A 20,014-nucleotide genomic window follows, 5' to 3' on the forward strand; every position below is an offset into this window, starting at 1 on the left:
GGACACACATACAGTACATGGTCTGCAGATCACAGGGGAGAACCTACACAGGACACGCATACATGGTCTGCAGATCACCGGGGAGAACCTGCACAGGACACACATACATGGTCTGCAGATCACCGGGGAGAACCTACACAGGACACGCATACATGGTCTGCAGATCACCGGGGAGAACCTACACAGGACACGCATACATGGTCTGCAGATCACCGGGGAGAACCTGCACAGGACATACATACATGGTCTGCAGATCACCGGGGAGAACCTACACAGTACACACATACATGGTCTGCAGATCACCGGGGAGAACCTGCACAGGACACACATACATGGTCTGCAGATCACCGGGGAGAACCTGCACAGGACACACATACATGGTCTGCAGATCACCGGGGAGAACCTACACAGGACACACATACATGGTCTGCAGATCACCGGGGAGAACCTACACAGGACACACATACATGGTCTGCAGATCACCGGGGAGAACCTACACAGGACACACATACATGGTCTGCAGATCACCGGTGAGAACCTACACAGTACACACATACATGGTCTGCAGATCACCGGGGAGAACCTACACAGGACACACATACATGGTCTGCAGATCACCGGGGAGAACCTATACAGTACACACATACATGGTCTGCAGATCACCAGTGAGAACCTACACAGGACACACATACATGGTCTGCAGATCACCGGTGAGAACCTACACAGTACACACATACATGGTCTGCAGATCACCGGGGAGAACCTACACAGTACACACATACATGGTCTGCAGATCACCGGGGAGAACCTATACAGTACACACATACATGGTCTGCAGATCACCGGTGAGAACCTATATAGTACACACATACATGGTCTGCAGATCACCGGTGAGAACCTACACAGGACACACATACATGGTCTGCAGATCACCGGTGAGAACCTACACAGTACACACATACATGGTCTGCAGATCACCGGGGAGAACCTATACAGTACACACATACATGGTCTGCAGATCACCGGTGAGAACCTACACAGGACACACATACATGGTCTGCAGATCACCGGGGAGAACCTACACAGGACACACATACATGGTCTGCAGATCACCGGGGAGAACCTACACAGTACACACATACATGGTCTGCAGATCACCGGGGAGAACCTACACAGGACACACATACATGGTCTGCAGATCACCGGGGAGAACCTATACAGTACACACATACATGGTCTGCAGATCACCGGTGAGAACCTACACAGGACACACATACATGGTCTGCAGATCACCGGTGAGAACCTACACAGTACACACATACATGGTCTGCAGATCACCGGGGAGAACCTATACAGTACACACATACATGGTCTGCAGATCACCGGTGAGAACCTACACAGGACACACATACATGGTCTGCAGATCACCGGTGAGAACCTACACAGTACACACATACATGGTCTGCAGATCACCGGTGAGAACCTACACAGTACACACATACATGGTCTGCAGATCACCGGGGAGAACCTACACAGTACACACATACATGGTCTGCAGATCACCGGGGAGAACCTGCACAGGACACACATACATGGTCTGCAGATCACCGGGGAGAACCTGCACAGGACACACATACATGGTCTGCAGATCACCGGGGAGAACCTACACAGGACACACATACATGGTCTGCAGATCACCGGTGAGAACCTACACAGGACACACATACATGGTCTGCAGATCACCGGTGAGAACCTGCACAGTACACACATACATGGTCTGCAGATCACCGGGGAGAACCTACACAGGACACACATACATGGTCTGCAGATCACCGGTGAGAACCTGCACAGTACACACATACATGGTCTGCAGATCACCGGGGAGAACCTACACAGGACACACATACATGGTCTGCAGATCACCGGGGAGAACCTGCACAGGACACACATACATGGTCTGCAGATCACTGTTGAGTACCTATACAGTACACACATACATGGTCTGCAGATCACCGGGGAGAACCTATACAGTACACACATACATGGTCTGCAGATCACCGGGGAGAACCTACACAGGACACACATACATGGTCTGCAGATCACCGGGGAGAACCTGCACAGGACACACATACAGTGGGGCAAAAAAGTATTTAGTCAGTCAGCAATAGTGCAAGTTCCACCACTTAAAAAGATGAGAGGCGTCTGTAATTTACATCATAGGTAGACCTCAACTATGGGAGACAAACTGAGAAAAAAAAATCCAGAAAATCACATTGTCTGTTTTTTTTTCATTTTATTTGCATATTATGGTGGAAAATAAGTATTTAGTCAGAAACAAAATTTCATCTCAATACTTTGTGATATATCCTTTGTTGGCAATGACAGAGGTCAAACGTTTTCTGTAAGTCTTCACAAGGTTGCCACACAATGTTGTTGGTATGTTGGCCCATTCCTCCATGCAGATCTCCTCTAGAGCAGTGATGTTTTTGGCTTTTCGCTTGGCAACACGGACTTTCAACTCCCTCCAAAGGTTTTCTATAGGGTTGAGATCTGGAGACTGGCTAGGCCACTCCAGGACCTTGAAATGCTTCTTACGAAGCCACTCCTTCGTTGCCCTGGCGGTGTGCTTTGGATCATTGTCATGTTGAAAGACCCAGCCACGTTTCATATTCAATGCCCTTGCTGATGGAAGGAGGTTTGCACTCAAAATCTCACGATACATGGCCCCATTCATTCTTTCATGTACCCGGATCAGTCGTCCTGGCCCCTTTGCAGAGAAACAGCCCCAAAGCATGATGTTTCCACCACCATGCTTTACAGTAGGTATGGTGTTTGATGGATGCAACTCAGTATTCTTTTTCCTCCAAACACGACAAGTTGTGTTTCTACCAAACAGTTCCAGTTTGGTTTCATCAGACCATAGGACATTCTCCCAAAACTCCTCTGGATCATCCAAATGCTCTCTAGCAAACTTCAGACGGGCCTGGACATGTACAGGCTTAAGCAGTGGGACACGTCTGGCACTGCAGGATCTGAGTCCATGGTGGCGTAGTGTGTTACTTATGGTAGGCCTTGTTACATTGGTCCCAGCTCTCTGCAGTTCATTCACTAGGTCCCCCCGCGTGGTTCTGGGATTTTTGCTCACCGTTCTTGTGATCATTCTGACCCCACGGGGTGGGATTTTGCGTGGAGCACCAGATCGAGGGAGATTATCAGTGGTCTTGTATGTCTTCCATTTTCTAATTATTGCTCCCACAGTTGATTTCTTCACTCCAAGCTGGTTGGCTATTGCAGATTCAGTCTTCCCAGCCTGGTGCAGGGCTACAATTTTGTTTCTGGTGTCCTTTGACAGCTCTTTGGTCTTCACCATAGTAGAGTTTGGAGTCAGACTGTTTGAGGGTGTGCACAGGTGTCTTTTTATACTGATAACAAGTTTAAACAGGTGCCATTACTACAGTTAAAGAGTGGAGGAAAGAGGAGACTCTTAAAGAAGAAGTTACATGTCTGTGAGAGCCAGAAATCTTGATTGCTTGTTTCTGACCAAATACTTATTTTCCACCATAATATGCAAATAAAATGAAAAAAAAACAGACAATGTGATTTTCTGGATTTTTTTTTCTCAGTTTGTCTCCCATAGTTGAGGTCTACCTATGATGTAAATTACAGACGCCTCTCATCTTTTTAAGTGGTGGAACTTGCACTATTGCTGACTGACTAAATACTTTTTTGCCCCACTGTACATGGTCTGCAGATCACCGGGGAGAACCTATACAGTACACACATACATGGTCTGCAGATCACCGGTGTAAGACTCATATTACTATTACATGGTCACACCATAAATGCTGCTTAGACATTAACAGCGCCATTTAAGGGGTTAATAAGAGTGATCAGTGCTCAGCTGAGCAAATACAGTGTGTCCGTAAAGTCATGGTGCACTTTTGACCAGTTACTGGAAAGCAACAAAAAACGATAGAAATGTGAAATCTGCTCTAAACAAAAGAAAAACTCTCCCAGTTTCATACCTATTCAGTGCAGTTCAATGTGGGCTCCATTTGTTACCCAACAGACATCCAAACGATAGTGAAGTTCTTGCCACTCACGGGTAAGGACGTCTGGTGTGACAGAGTGAATAACGTCTGTGATTCTCTGTTTTAAGTGATTAATGTCGTTGATATGTTCAATGTGCACATGTTGCTTCACATAACCCCAAAAGTAAAAGTCTAAGGGCGTCAGATCCGGGGATCGTGGTATACGTGTATACTTTCCCGTGACTGGTCAAAAGTGCACTATGGCTTTACGGACACACTGTATATTGGTCCAAGCCGCCATGTTGGTGGTCTGTGGCTGCGGGATGTCGGGGGTCCTGCGAATCGGTTCGCTCATCTCTAATCGTCTATAGATGCGTCAATTCCTGATTTAATCCATAAATGAAACTTTTGTAGTTTTTTCTTCCAGTTTTGTACGCCGCCTTCTGCGCTTAGTTAATTGACGGTTCTGCTTTTCTCCAGCTCTGAACGGTTTATTTTTTTGCAAACTAAAAGCCATTTTCAGAGCCTCTGGGGCCTCCGTCTGGGAGCCGCGGCCACACGTCGACCTTCTGGGAGGACAGGGACGATTATCAGCGCCTCCGCCTACATCAGTGTCTCCGGGACCAGAGGAGTCCACATGTTATACCTCAATGACTTTGTCGCAGTTTCTGTTCTTCTGTCCAATAATTTACTAATAAGATGTCAGGACCTGAGGAGGGGGGATGAAACCTGAAATAAATGTGCACAAACTCCTATACGGCGCCTCTATCTGGGCCATTGTAGGACGTGTCCTCCATGTATCTGGGCTCAGTACAACCCAGCAATGGCTGACATAGTGAGAGTGACGTGGTCACTATCGTACATTAGGTCAGCGGTGGTATAACTGCCCCATTTATCTGGGATCCTCATAGCATCGTCTTATCTATCGTCATCTTCCTGAAAAAGTATTGGGACAGACATCTATTACCCCCAGTGTAAAACCTCCGGCCCTCCATCTTGCTGTCCGCCTTTACTGCCATGTGACACAACGGCCCGTGGTGCAGAGCCATCGGGGTAACAAGTCCGACCATGACATTCCTTCCTCCTAAATATTTCATTCACCTGTGAGTGATATTATTGAGAACTGGAAGGAACCGCAGCAACTGAGTCATGAAGTAGAGACCCCGTAACGTTATAGAGCGGGGGCCGAGTGCCGAGAAACAGAGGGCAGAAAAGTCACCACCGCTCTACTGACCCCATAACTGCAGAGTCCAGACCTCCTCTGGTATCAGCACAAATTCTGCGCCTCCTCTGGGATCTTCATGGCCGAGCAGCTGCACGCAGACTTATATCACCAAGCACAATGCCAAGCATCGAATGGAGTGATGTAAAGCCACCACCACTGGACTCTGGAGGAGACGTGTCCTGTGCAGTTACGGATCACACTTTTCTATCTGCGTCTGATGGAGGAGTCTGGGTTGGTGATTCCAGGAGGACGTTACCCCCTGACTGCATTCTGCCCCCTGTACAGATAGTGTGCTATGGACTTATCAGGGGTCGGCCTTGGGCCCTTTGTTCCAGTGGAGAGAAATCTTAATCCTCAGCACAAGACATTGAGGACAATTGTAGCTTCAGCTTTCTGGGTAGTTTGAGGAAGACCCTTGATTCCCCATGATTGTGCACAAGCTCCATACAGACAGTAGAATATGAGAGCCCAGATCTCCGCCTCATCCTATAATGGCGATTGTGAGCTCGGCCTCCCCCCAACATCAGGGTCTGACCCCACAAATGCCCTTCTGGATGACAAAAATTCCCACTGAGGTCTCCAAAATCTTCAAGAAATCTATCCCAGAATAGCGGAGCGGTTATATCTGCAGAGGGGTGACTCCATAATAATGTGAACGGATGTAGGATGGGGAGGTCAGACATGCTCATGGAGGTGTAATGTGGAGGGGGCTCATCTTTATGTCTATATAGTGTATCTCATATCCATCCATTATTCCCTGGGGCTGTAGCTCCTTGGGTTGGGGGACCGTAGGTCATCACTGCTATAATCCTGGCCCCCAGCAGCGCACTCCTGACCTCTGATGGGAAAGTGGCACTTTTTATGGTGACTGTAAGTTTCCCTTAACGGGATTATCCTCCTTCAAAAACCTTCTATGAGCTGCCATACATCGTATCATTCACCAGGTCCAGTGCTGAGCCTCTGCCTCGGTCACTGTCATTTGTCTGCAGCGTTGACGTCACTCATGTCGACAGCGCTGCAGCCGATCAGTTCGTTCCTTCCACACAAGAGCTGGGTAAGTAATACTCAGTCTGTGATTTGGAATTAAAAAGGCGACCACCACCACTTTAATTTTTCCCAGTCCCCAAAAACTGCCATTGCGATCGTCTTAGCGACTTAGATAAAGCCGGGAGCCTTTTTTCCGAGCCGCTATCAGTTCATTAGGAACGCTCTGGCAATGCAGAATAATTGGCCACCACATCCCTAATTATACGAGCAGCAATAAGAGAACGTCCCCAGGTGCCTTTGAATTAAACATTCGGCTGCCGCAGGCGCGAGTGCTTTGAAAGCGCCGGCAGCCGGAGCGGCGTCTGAGAGCGGAGCGGCGCTGCCTTCCTTCTGCTCCTCGTTAGCTTTCCGCCATCACAGCGAGCATCACAAAGACTAGAAAGCGTGTCACAACACAGGACGGCGCTTTTGTTGTTCGTCTTGTCGGGGGGGCAGCGGGATAATTGCAGATTTTCTCCTCCGTCTTCTGCATTTGTTTTATCATGTCGGGCAGAGGAGATGTCGGTGATAGAAGGAAGAAATACATTTGCAGAATTTAATGCCACCGCCGCGTGTACAACGGCTCCGGATCTGACGATTTAACCCTTTCTCCCGCTTTACTGCTGGTGTCTGGAAAGCCATAACTTTAAGGGTGTGATCAATTACCGTAGATATTCCACTTGCCATAAACCCGCCACCATCCGTACACACCATTTGCTTCCTAATAATCTTCTTTCCCTCTGTGACAGATTCTTTTCATCCTTCTGTCCTTGCTGGGATGGATTTAAGAATTCCTGCATGGATTTTTTTTTTTTTAAATTTACAGGCTTCCGCTTTTAAACAGCAGCTGATCTAACTCAACAGAGCTGCAGTGTAAAGCATGGTGGATAGACCAAATCTGTTATCTGTGCTTCCAACAAGAGAAAAAAAAAAATTGATTTCAGGCATTAGATTGCAATAGACAATGCACCCAAGCAGGGCACGTCTTCTCTTTTGATGTTTCCTTGTCTCTCAAGAACTAGAACTTTATTTTTTAGTTGATAGAATAGCATCCAGACTTGCTGATCTCCTCTGAAAGTCAGCCACAATAGCCCACCCCACTAAATGGCTGACATGACAATGCCAGTGACACTCTGGATCTAGTGGCTTACAACTAGGCTCTATTAAAGCCAAAATTCTGTACTGGTTGATGACTTCCTATATCTCTATAGCCGCCCTCAAACCTCCATGTTTCCAACTCAGAGATGCAAAATTCCCTGTGGACACAGACCTAATTGATAAAATTTGCTGAACCTACATCAGCCACTAGAGGGCACTTAGGAGCTTTTTGACTGTATGCAGTGAGCTCCCCCTAGTGGTATTGCAGCTCAGCCACAGTTATTACATTGGAACCGAGCTGCAATACCAGACACAACCCAGGGACAGATGTGACGCTGTTTCTGGAAGAAAAAAAAGTAGTCTCTCATCCTTTCATGAACGTTTCCATAAGTTGTAGCAATAATAAAGCATCATGCCCCAAGATTTTTCTCGTTCTTCTGTGCATCTCTGGAGCGCTGAAAAGCCGCTGTCTATTATCTTCTACGCGTCATTACTTTCAAAGCTGCATTACCATTTCACTCACTGGACGATCATAATCATTTCTTTTTCTAAATCGGCACTCAACTTTTTTGGTGGGAGTGGCCAGGAGTAATTTATCTATTTCTTCTTAATATTTACAGCTAATATTCATTTAAAATTCTATGCAAAAAAAACCCAAAATAAATGCAATCTTGAGGGTCCATATAAGAACAAACGCTGAAATAATTGCAGAACTCCAAAGGGCCAATAAACCCAAAGAGTTTACCATTATTTTTCTTTAAAGCAAAACTTCTGTATTGATTTTATATTTGTAAAGTGCATTATAAAACCGGATTTACAGAATTCTGTCCGCAAGTAGTCACCACTAGGGGGAACTCACTGCATATGGAGATTTGTGCTTATAGGGAGCCATTAACATCTGTGCGCACTGAGCTCCCCCTGGTGGAGGCTGCTGGTAGCTGTTATGACAGCTTCAAATAAAAGAGTAGCAGTTCTCCATTAACCCCATAGTGCCATAAGCACATTACCCTAGACACCCTCTGTAAAATGCAAGTATAACTGCACCCCTTTTACTTTCTATGTTTGTGTTTGTACACAAACGTATCCCTTATTTTATAGCGCACACGTTAACACAAAATATAGGGTGAACAATGGGACATGGATGCGTCGGCCTATACCCCAGACCCAGTAAAAAAAAAAAAAAAAAAAAAAAAAAAAAAAAAAAAAAGAGAAGGAGTATTCATATCCTGGCCTCTCACCTTTCAAAAGTCTGCAGCAGGACTGAAAGATAGCAAGTCCTGTCCCCTTGTCTGAGGTGGTATGGCTTCATCTGGCCACTAACTAAAAATAGGGAATAATCAGCAGGAAATTATCCCCCCAGCCACAATTTTGGTGTATAATTTTATATATATATATATATATTTTTTTTTTCTAATAAATACAATATAAATGAAAAATGAAATAAATATTTTTATTTATTATTCTTCTCAAAAGGTAAGCTGCATCAATATGGTTGGAAGCTGCTGATCTCTCCGGGATCTACTGAAATTTTTTTTTTTTTTTTTTTTTTAAAGACAGAAATCACCACCACTCGTTACCATTTTATTTTGCTTTTATTGCAATGTTTTCTAGTTTTATTCATACAGTTGATGTCTACTCATAAAAATAAGACCTATAGAAATACTCTTATATTGGCATTAAAACAAGGAGGTGTGAACACTGCGCTGGCAAAAGTGAAAAAAAGGAGGAAAGGGAGGGAGACATAGGCAACTTTACTTCCTCGTTTGCTGGGACTTCTAGTTCCCCCTTGTAGCAGAAAAAGCAAAAACCTGTCGCCTACAGCTGTTACACAACAGTTTAAAAAAAAGGGATTTTGGCACACAAGTAACACGATTACAAGCAACATCTGTGGCACACGCCAAAGCCAGGATGATACACCCATGCCACATATTACCGGACATAAGAAAATGGTGTAAGGACGGCACATTATAGAAGTGGCAGCTCTCTAGCTATTGCAGAACAATAACTCTCAGCATGCCCTGGCCGCCAGGTGATGCTGGGGTAATGTAGTCTTGCAATAGTTAAATGGCGGCCAATTAGACACCACCCCCCCATTAATTCCTTCTAATTAAAGCCATTTTTTTTTTAGGCTCTCTGCTGCCACCTAGAGTGCCAAGACACAACTGCACAATGTTAAGTGGACGGTTTATAGATGACGTTTCCCATTTTTTTTTCTCATTGTTTTTTGGGGGTCTAAACACAGAGCCCCACCAATATAAGATTCATGAAGATTTCGGGGTTTTTTTTCCTAATTTTAGACAACCCATTTGTTTTTTGCAAGAAACAGCGCTTCTCCTGCCTATGGTTTATTTATTTTATTTCAGCTCAACCTCAGCTGTAATACCAGACACAACCTGTAGGCATGAAAGGCAGAGTTTCCTAGAAAATTTATATATATATATATATATATATATATATATATATATATATATATATATATATATCTATATCTTATAAATGTTTTTATTTTTCTAGGATAAGGATGAATATGTGAACATCAGAATATATAACAGCCGTCCGGAGACACCGAGCATCTACATGGCAGAAACAATAAGGGCAAGAGGATGATGTGCAGGATCAGGGCTGGGTACAATGGAACATGGGGTACAGACATGCAGCCCCCCCCCCCCCCCCCCCCAAGATCCTGACACACAGGGGTTATGATAGGATGAATATACGTCTGTCCAGTGTATACGGTATATACTGTAGGTGGTTATATCCATACCTATAAAAAAAAATACTGTTCCGCTCCTTTAAAAAATAAATGATTTCTCGAAAATTGAGTTAACACTTTTCCTGATGCAAAAAAAATAAACAATAAAATTCTGGGATAATATAAATATCCAGACCTATTATCTCAAAGATGAGAGATACTACACTAATATATATATTTTTATTTTTTAATGGCTCTTCTGTATAAGATAAAAAACCACGGATGACAAAATTGTCACTTCTGACCAAGCAACCTTGTGTATTTTTTATTTATTTTTATATTGAACTCGAGATAAGCGGCGCCCAACGTAGCAATTTTTTTTTTTCACCCTTCCTTAAGATAGCGTTGACATGATCCATTAGTGAGCCTGAGACCCCCTGATAATGCACAAGGTTTCGCTGTCACAATGAACTAGATCTAAAAAAAAAAAAAAAATTTATCAAGTATCACATCACTTCTTTGGTGGCAAATAAAAGCTCTTTAAAAAAGGCAAACGCCATAAATAATATGGCACTGCTAGCCAGTTTGTGCCCTTTTATTGCAATCTACATTATCATTCATCAGGATTTGTGGGGTTTAGATCATGGAACCTTTTAAAGACTGGATCGCTCGTTACTTTAACGCTTTTCCTTTAAAACAGCAGCCAATAAAAACCCTGTCTGTGAAGTCACGACCCCCTGATTATGGGCAAGAGGCACGTGCGGGTACCAGCCTGGCACAGAGCTAAAAATATTGGTTTGCGCAAAAGAAAATACAATAAATGCCATGATATTTTACGTATAATGATGTGTCCCTATTCACTGATCCTGGTCTGTTTGAAAAAGCTCTTGTCATTTCCCATAAATATATATATTTTTTTTTATTACCTGGTGTAAACACCACTGTTCTCCCGAATCCGGCGATGTCTCTCTCTTGTTCCTGCGCTTCTCCGTTCCTGAGATATGGCCTCTTCTTCACTTTATATAAAATCAAGTCTGTTTTAGCCAACTGGGCGTGATGCACAAGAACACGCCCACAAGGAGCGCAAGACCACGTCCACTTGGCCAAAGAGTCTAGTTTTAGATACACGAAAGAAAGGGCCATATCTCAGGAACGGAGAGGCGCAGGAACAAAAGGAAAACATCGCCGGATTCAGGAGAACAGCGGCATTCACACCAGATTTATATATAAAAAAAAAAAAAAAAAAAAAAAAAATAGATTATACCAACAAGCCCAAAAGCCACCTCGGCCGACTCTCGTCACGTCTAATATCTGGGGACTGCACCAGGGCGTTCTGCAGTGGAAAGGACAGCGGCCCATGAGTGGGAAAATTGCTATTGAAGGCTTTATATAATAAACCATGCGTGTATTATACATATAGTATCATTGTGTGGGTCAATATAAGTGTACTGACATTCCGGTGATTGGCCCTTAAACCAAAACCCAAGAGTTAGCCGCACACCCACCCCGTGTATTCAAGGTATGAGAACCATTTTAGTGACTTCATCTCGTATAAAAATACTTTAGTGACATGTAGTTTCATATTTTACCACTGGATGGCAGAAACGTCTTGTTAGTGTGTGGTGTGCACAGTGTCAGGATTCGCAAGTATCCCTGGTGATAGCGGGTGGACACGTGACTGCAGGCATGCGATTTCCATACTTCTGGCCACATTCCGACTAGACGTGCTTGGTCTCCTCTCAAGACAAATGAAAGACGCTGAGCACGTCTAGTTGGTATGTGACCACATGTATGCAAATCAAATAATGGCAGTCACATGACTTCCCCTGATATCCTGGAGCAAGGACATGGCTATAGGGTGTAAAGAATTTGTAATCCCACCTGGGTAATGGAGCTGGAGGTCCCTCTACAACATGGCACGTTGATGGGTTAAACCCCATCCTGTTCTCTAGATCACAATCTCTGTTACCAAGGCCCTTAAAGGGGTAAGGGGTCGATTAATGTTAAGACATCACGGCGGCTCCACATCAGTCTGAGTTTTGCTTTCTACATTGAAATGAATAGGACTGAACTGCAATACCACACACAACCTGTGGACAGGAGTGGCGCTGTCTCTTTAAGGATGGAAATCACTAACAACCGTACCAGCTCTGTCCATTACTGGGGCCCCTACAGCTCACCTCTACCGCGCCCTATATATCATGGCCCCTGAATCCTCTTGGCCTCGGGTTGACGCTGTAAATTACACATTTTCATGCCTCCTTTGCCGAACACCCTGGGTCAGAACTTACGGATAATATTCATCCCGATTGGCACTGATCATACATGGCGCTTTTAGACCAGGTTCTGTATGGACGGACAGACCCCAGAATCAGTCCCCCTCCCCGGATGGCCCGCCTAACACTGATTAGTTCTGTCTATAAAACAGTTTATTCTGATATAATTGCACTTCCGTTTTTTTGTTTTTTTTCTGGTGGAAAAAGTATTCTGCCCCATAGGGGACATGGACACCCCGCAACATTCTCCGACAGTCCTAATAAATTGCCCCATTTCTACTAATTAAATTAATAAGAAATGACTGTAAAATGCTACATACTGTGAATGTGAAAGCTCAGTACATAGAGGAGGGGTCCTACAGCTCACTGGGGCCCCCGATCAGGTAGACCGGCGTTTCCTCACCCCAATCTTCCTCTTCCCCCTCAGTTGTTTAGACAAGAAATGCCTCCTGGGAATCGGGTATGCAAATGAGCTCTCCTCCAGGAGGAAGAACGGTGTCTCTAGTGACACCTACTGGTGGCAGTTAGGAGCACACTCCAGCAAAACAAGGGTCATGAAGGGGGGGGGGGGGGGAACCCAAAAGGGAACCCAATTTTATCTATAGGACCCCTCTACTGTTTGCTAAGGGTAAAGGGGGGACTCACATATAGGTCAGAGGTCTACAGATGAGCTGCATACTGTTCTAGCCCCTCATTATCCAGAATCAGGGGGTACAAGCCAAAGACTACTCTACATGGGCTATAATACGGGCATGGAGCAGGCGATATATGCGGTGATATTACCCCGGCGAGATCTTACACGGCAGATGCTGATATGATATATATAGGGGGGGGGGTGATATAATGGTGGACTGCCCCCCACCCTGGCTCTGCCATGTCGCAGACAGCAGCACAGAAGATTAAGCACAGATGGACGGATTGGCACAACACGTTACAACACACGATAAGCGGCGCCTGTTCGCATCGGCGGCTTCTTAGATGACGGTTTCAAACAAAGTGGCTTTGTCTTTGCCGAGCGTGACCAGCGAGTCGGGAGGGAGCAGTTTGGTTTCTGCCTCAGGGGTAAGGTACTCAAGATGGTGGTGACCCCACACCGGGGTGGTGAGGTGGTGCCAACGCTGAAAAAAAATTAAATAAAAAAACCTTAATAATAACAGACATTGTTTACTATTTTTCTTTTTTATTATTTTTATTATTAATTATAAGTGTTGCCTAATCTAAAGACATACTAATAGGGAATTTAGATTGTGAGCCCCATCAGGGACAGTGATGATAATGTCTGTAAAGTCGCTGTGGAATTAATGGCGCTATATAAATATAACATTTTAAGAAAAAAAAATTCAAGTACAAAATATACCAAATTTAATTTGTTTTCATTTTGCAAAAAATAGTAAATAAACCATAAAAACCTATTTTAATTTGGCATTACCGTAACTAAACAGACCTGCAGATTAACTCAAATCCGGCCAATAAATTGGATAGAAGACAAATTTATTAGCCGGTAAAAGCCGATCATTTTAACTGAATGACATTTTGATGAATACAGATATTTTTGGGACACCGACCTCCCGTAGAGACCCTTTGGATCTTAGCAGCTTGCACACAACAGTGAGCGGGATGCAGAGCATAGAAGCCAAGGCCAGACCCCAGCCGATCGCGTCACCCCACCAGGGATACACATAGGTTTTGTTGTAAGTCAGAGGCTTGTAGTTAACCACATGAAAGACGAAAATACCCTAAAATCAAAAGGAGAAAAAGAAAAAAAGGATTAGCACTGAAATATGTAGTATGCAGTACTGATCATCACCACTAGGTGGCACTGTGATACCGTCCATAAGACATCACCGGCCTCCTTTCATCTCCACAGAGATCCAAGTGTTTGATAGAGGGGCGGACATATCATTGGTGCAACCGCACAGGGGCCCAAGAGGTCGGAGGCCACTACCACCTCCAAACTGGTGCATTATGAGGAGTTATTGGACGGCAAAGGGCCCATCTATTGTTCCTGCACAGGGGCCTCTTCTGTCTGTGTCCGCCAGTGGATTGATATGTTTCCCCAACATTGCCATGGTGACTTCTTATCTTTAACATAACTCACCACGCAGACAAGAGGAGTAATCACTGACCAGCACCACTTCATGTAAGGGAGAGGCCGGTAACCAATCATCCGAGCAACGTCATCCATAAATCGGTCCGCGCCTGAAGAGCATGAAATCCACAATCAACACACTATCACCTAGAGACTGGCCAAACACAGAAATGCTAGTATTATAGTAGATATATTCTCACGGTGCTAGCGGTGATCTCCCCGAGGTCACCGCAGTTAAGCCCGGCTGGGAACGCAGCCTCGATGACATCACCCCCGGTCACTGAGGCTGCGCTCGCAGCAGCTCATTCACCAGTGTTTCTCAGCCTGGACGGTCGCATCTTGGCACCATCCTGGTTGTAAACGGTATATACCCCAGATATGGATTACGGCGTGGGACAGACGGCCGGACGGGTGAGGGAGATGATTGTTTTTTATTTTCTTACAGGAGACGAGGGATTCAGAGGAATTAAGCGTTACACGAGTTTAACTGTGTTTGTTATTTTTAAATAAAAAAGTAGAAGTGTTTTGTTTTAAATTTCTAATAAAGGACTTTATTCTGGCTGTGTCTTTATTCACCATGTAACTATAGGACTAGTAATGGATGGGTGTCTTATAGACATGGGCTTGATGTCCCCTGACATTACAAAGGTGACATCAACCCCACAACTATTACCCCACTTGCCACCGCTACAGGGCAAGTGGGAAGAGCCGGGCAAAGTGCCAGAATTTGCGTATCTAATAGATGTGCCTTTTCTGGGCAGCTGTGGGCTGCTATTTTTAGGCTGGGGGAGCCCAATATCCATGGCCTCTTACCAGCCTGAGAATACCAGCCACCAGCTGTCAGCTTTAGCTTGGCTGGTTGTCAAATGAGTGGGACACCATGCCTTTTTAAAAAAAAAAATAAAAAAAAATTTAAATACAGCGTGGGGACCTCTCCATTCTTGATGACCAGCCTTGCTTAAAGGGAATCTGTCACCCCTTTTTTGAGATATCATATAATGATATCATTCAATTGTGTGTCACATAAGGATTCTCTTAGTACTTTTGCTTCCCCCTGACCCCGCACCTTTCATGCATAAATACCTTGTTTATATCGGTTCAGATGTATGTAAACTGCTACGGTCCGGTCCGCTGGGCGGGGCTTATTCAACTGCTCCTCCCTCCCTGTTTTGCTCTACACGAAGAAATGCGTAGAGCAAGACAGGGAGGGGGGGGGGGGAGCAGGTGAATAAGCCCCGCCCAGCGGACCAGACAGCGGCAGTTTACATACATCTGAACCGATATGAAAAAGGTATTTATGCATGAAAGGTGCGGGGTCAGGGGGAAGCAAAAGTACTAAGAGAATCCTTATGTGACACACAATTGAATGATATTATAGGATCTCTCAAAAAAGGGGTGACAGATTCCCTTTAAGCTGACAGCTGTGAGTTTTGTCTGGCTGGTCATCAAGAATACAGGGGAACCCACGCCGGTTTTTGATTTTAACTTATTTCTATTTACAGCAAAGGCGCCGGCTGATGAATATTCCCATCAGCTGACATCAGTGACCGGAGGTAAACTTTTTACCTACAATCTCAGCTGCGTGCTCTCTGTCATTTGACAGCGTGGAAACCGCAGTTGTCTGACCTGGGGAGATTATTTTACTGCCGATCAGAAGTGGCGTTTGCCATGCTGTCATGCACACGACAGTGCAACAACCAACTGGTGTTTGGGGAATCTGAACAGTAACAAGGACTTCCTGGTGAAGTCAAGTGCCCGAACAGTAGGCGTTTGGTATGGACGCCGAACTTTACTGCTTGGGTTCGCCCATCTCTAATCATAAAGCAGATATATTGTTTGACAGAGGACAGTATTATAGTACACACATTCTTGTTGCAGCAGAGCTTTTTGACCCATGGTAGTATGATCTAGCCTCTTATTTCAGTATAACTAGTCAACTTTTTGGTGTTTCTTAACTTATAAATTACTTCAAATGTTCTGCCACATAACACCAGCAGATGGCGACAGAATACCGCCATACTTTGTCTCACAGTGATTATTGGTTTCGCTGAACTCTGGGAACTTATGACAATGTGGTCTAGTAGCGGTACAGTAATATAGAAGAGCGAACAGAAGAAGCTAATTATATGCAAAATTCTTACACCCCAGATGTTACCAATTAGTCTCATGAACTAATAATGGTCACAAATGTCAGATTAATTCATAGAAAATTATAGTCTAACGCTTCTCAATTTCCACTGTTGGACAATAAGTTAATGGCCTGTGAATCGATGATCGTAGTTTACTGTGTGATAACGCCGTAACCAATTGGTAGTAAGTACATAGGACCATATGGCCATATTTCCCTTATGTGGGTTTACAAAAGAGCTATAGACTTGATAACATTAAAACGAATCATCTTTGTAGAACTCGTAAACTTGATTTATGCTTTATTTTAAATTCACTTCCCCAATTTGTCTTTTGTTATATGGAAACCATCAGTAAGTAGCTCAGATGCTACTGAAAAACGTTATAGTGATTTGTGTGGTCCGGGGTAGAATAAAGGTGAGTTTCAGCATTAGGAAGTAAAGTAAATAAAAGATCTGCCTTTTCAGGAACCCGCGCCATTGTTGAGAAGTTCAGTGTCTGGTATACCTGCAATATCTGACACGGCCCATAGACAACCCCTTTAAAAATCTTGTCAGACGCACAGCCCATGGACTGTCGGGTGATATTATACGAAGTACTAAATAGAGAGGCATAAAAGAATAGGTTGATTGGCAGCTTGCTGATGTTTCCCTTAAGCCACAAATTGCTCACTCCTACAGGCTGCTGCAAGAACTTTTTACTTAATCAACTATATAATAGCTTACCATAAACCCATGCAATAACCACACACTCCCAGAAAGCTTGCCACAGCAACGTGATGCCACTCGCAGAATAGTAGTCGAAAAGTTGGAAGACGTACATCCCGCCCTAAATGGATAAACCACATTGACTTTTTAGGACAACTCTTCTACTTTCCCCAGAAGGGACTTCATTCTATATCATGGTCATTGATGAAGCTAAAAGGTGTCATAACCAGGGATGGGCAGACCCGTGGACGTTCAGGTCACACACACACACTGACCGTAGCGTACCAATTCCTACGGTTGCTGTGAAGAGCGCTGACGTCAGTAAGGTTACCGCAGTTCACAGCCAACTAACTGCGATGACCTTACTGACGTCAGCGCTCGTTGCAGCAGCCACATTCACACACTACTGCCATTTTGCTCCGGCTGTCATGCTGAACGGTCACATTACTGATGTCACCGCTCAGCACTGCATCTGGAAGTAACAGATCGACATGGGATGGATTTATGGTGAATCCTTTTTGGATTATTTTATTTTTTATAAGGTAATAAATGGGTAAAAGGGTAGGGGAGCAATTTGTACTATTAAAGGACTTTTCTCTGTATGTGTTTATTAATTTTGACTACAGGATTAGTATTGGGAGTGCCTTATAGGTGCCTCTCCATTACTAACCTCTGGGTTTCATTTTGGCAGACATTACACAGCTGACAGCAACCCCAAAATATTAACCTACTTGCCAAAGCACCAGGGCAAGTGGGAAGAGCCAGCATATGCACAACTGGAGGTGGCTGCAGGCTGCTATTTTTAAGGCTGTGGAGGGCCAAATATCCATGGACTAGCCAGAGAATACCAGCCAACAGCTGTCTGCTTCATCTTGGCTGGTTATCAAAAATAGAGCGACCTCTCTCAGTTTCTTAATTATTTAAGTAATGAAGGAACAAAAAAAAAGAAAAAAAAAAAAAAAAAAAAAACTGGGGGAAACTTTTTGATAACCAACCAAGATAAAACCAGACAGTTGAGGGCTGCAGCCTTTTCAACAAGCTTTGTTCAGGCTGCGAAACCGAAACTGTTAAACAGACTTCTGAGAGTCCTTGTTCTGGGACCGTGCACGGACACTACACTGTGTTCCAAATTATTATGCAAATTGGATTTAAGTGTCCTAAAGATGTAATTTTTTGTTTATCAAATAAACTCATAGATGCTATTGTGTATCAGGGCTCTTTGGATCACTGAAATCAATCTCAAACGCCTGTGATAATAGGTATTAGACCTACCGGTAATGATGTTTCCAGGAGTCCATCCTGACAGCACCATGGAGGACGTCCTCGTCCTCCTTCCAGGGACAGGAAAAGCACACGAGAGGTTAAAAGGTCACGTCCCACCCCCTTTCCCTCAGTGATTTAACAAGTACCACAAGGTGGATGATGCTAGTAACAGTTTAATGAAACAATCATATTTACAGCATATGACATATCGTAATATAACATAGTATAACATAACAGGGAGGGAAGTACCCGTGCTGTCAGGATGGACTCCTGGAAACATCATTACCGGTAGGTCTAATACCTATTTTCCAGGACGTCCACCTGACAGCACCATGGAGAGTACCAAAGCACCCCCTCAGGGTGGGATTACCGCCTGGAGAACTTTCCTCCCAAATGCGGTCTGTTGACCAGATAACACATCAAGCTTGTAGTGCTTGCAGAATGTATTAAGATTGGCCCAGGTTGCTGCTCTACAGATCTGACCAACCGAGGCCCCCGCCCGTTCCGCCCATGAGGCCGATACCGCCCTCGTAGAGTGGGCCTTTATGGAATCTGGCGGGCTGGCGCCTTCGGCTTGGTAGGCGTCAGAGATTACTGAGGTAATCCAGCGTGCGATGGACGCCTTAGAGGCCTTTTTCCCTTTATTTTTACCCCCAAAAAGGATGAACAGGTTTGGGTCGATGCGCCAGCTATTGGTGGCTTCTAGATAGTCTAGAACTGCACACCTCACGTCCAGCGAGTGAAGACGCTGTTCCTTTTTATTACGGGGATTGTCACAGAACGATGGTAACACTACCTCCTGGTTTAGATTCTTTGCGGAGGCTACCTTTGGGGTAAATGCCGGATCTAACCTTAGGATTATACGGTCATCTCTTATCTGAAGATATGGGTCCTTAGTGGACAGGGCCTGGATCTCCCCTATTCTTTTGGCCGTGGTAATGGCTACTAGGAAGGCCGTTTTACGAGTGAGAGCAGGGATGGTTATTTTCTCGCTGAGGGCGTAGGGTTCTGTACAGAGGAACCTGAGTACCAGGCCCAGGTCCCAAGGCAGGGTGAGCTGCCTAATCGTGGGGCGCAGGCGCTGCGTGGCTCTTATAAATCTGATTACCCAGGGATGTGAAGCTAGCTGGTAGTCGAAGAAGGCGCTCAAGGCTGAAATGTGGACTTTCAGAGTGCTGGGCTTAAGGCCTTTATTAAAACCTGCCTGCAGGAAATTTAGTATACTAGGGAGGTCGGGGGTGCCCGCCCCGAGATCGGACCTGCCACCTTCCAGACAGAATCTTTTCCATATCTTTTGGTAGATTGCGGATGTCACCGGCTTTCTACTGGCCTGTAGGGTGGATATGACCTGATCCGACAATCCCTTTGCCTTTAGGATGTCCCTCTCAGGATCCAGGCCGATAGGTGGAGTCTTGCTGGGTTTGGGTGGTAGATCGAGCCCTGGTGGATGATGTCCTTCCGCAGGGGTAGCGCGACTGGG

The 20,014-nt window shown here is 44.8% G+C and overlaps 1 protein-coding gene across 2 annotated transcripts in view; it reads right to left on the reverse strand.

The window, feature by feature from the left end:
* Positions 1 to 8,953: 8,953 nt before the first annotated feature.
* The window catches only part of LOC141084728 (sodium- and chloride-dependent creatine transporter 1-like), a 62,814-nt gene continuing 51,753 nt past the window's right edge, over positions 8,954 to 20,014 (reverse strand). For both annotated transcript variants that reach the window (XM_073569601.1, XM_073569599.1), the window contains 4 exons: positions 17,290 to 17,392; positions 14,447 to 14,547; positions 13,914 to 14,084; positions 8,954 to 13,466 (listed from right to left, as the gene is read on the reverse strand). In XM_073569601.1, the coding sequence (XP_073425702.1) occupies positions 13,323 to 13,466; positions 13,914 to 14,084; positions 14,447 to 14,547; positions 17,290 to 17,392 (519 nt within the window). In that variant the 3' untranslated portion in view covers positions 8,954 to 13,322. The remainder of the gene's footprint in view (positions 13,467 to 13,913; positions 14,085 to 14,446; positions 14,548 to 17,289; positions 17,393 to 20,014) is intronic.

This window comes from Dendrobates tinctorius, unplaced genomic scaffold (assembly GCF_039654945.1).
Source record: "Dendrobates tinctorius isolate UK_male_01 unplaced genomic scaffold, ASM3965494v1 ptg000027l, whole genome shotgun sequence".
NCBI lineage: Eukaryota > Metazoa > Chordata > Amphibia > Anura > Dendrobatidae > Dendrobates > Dendrobates tinctorius.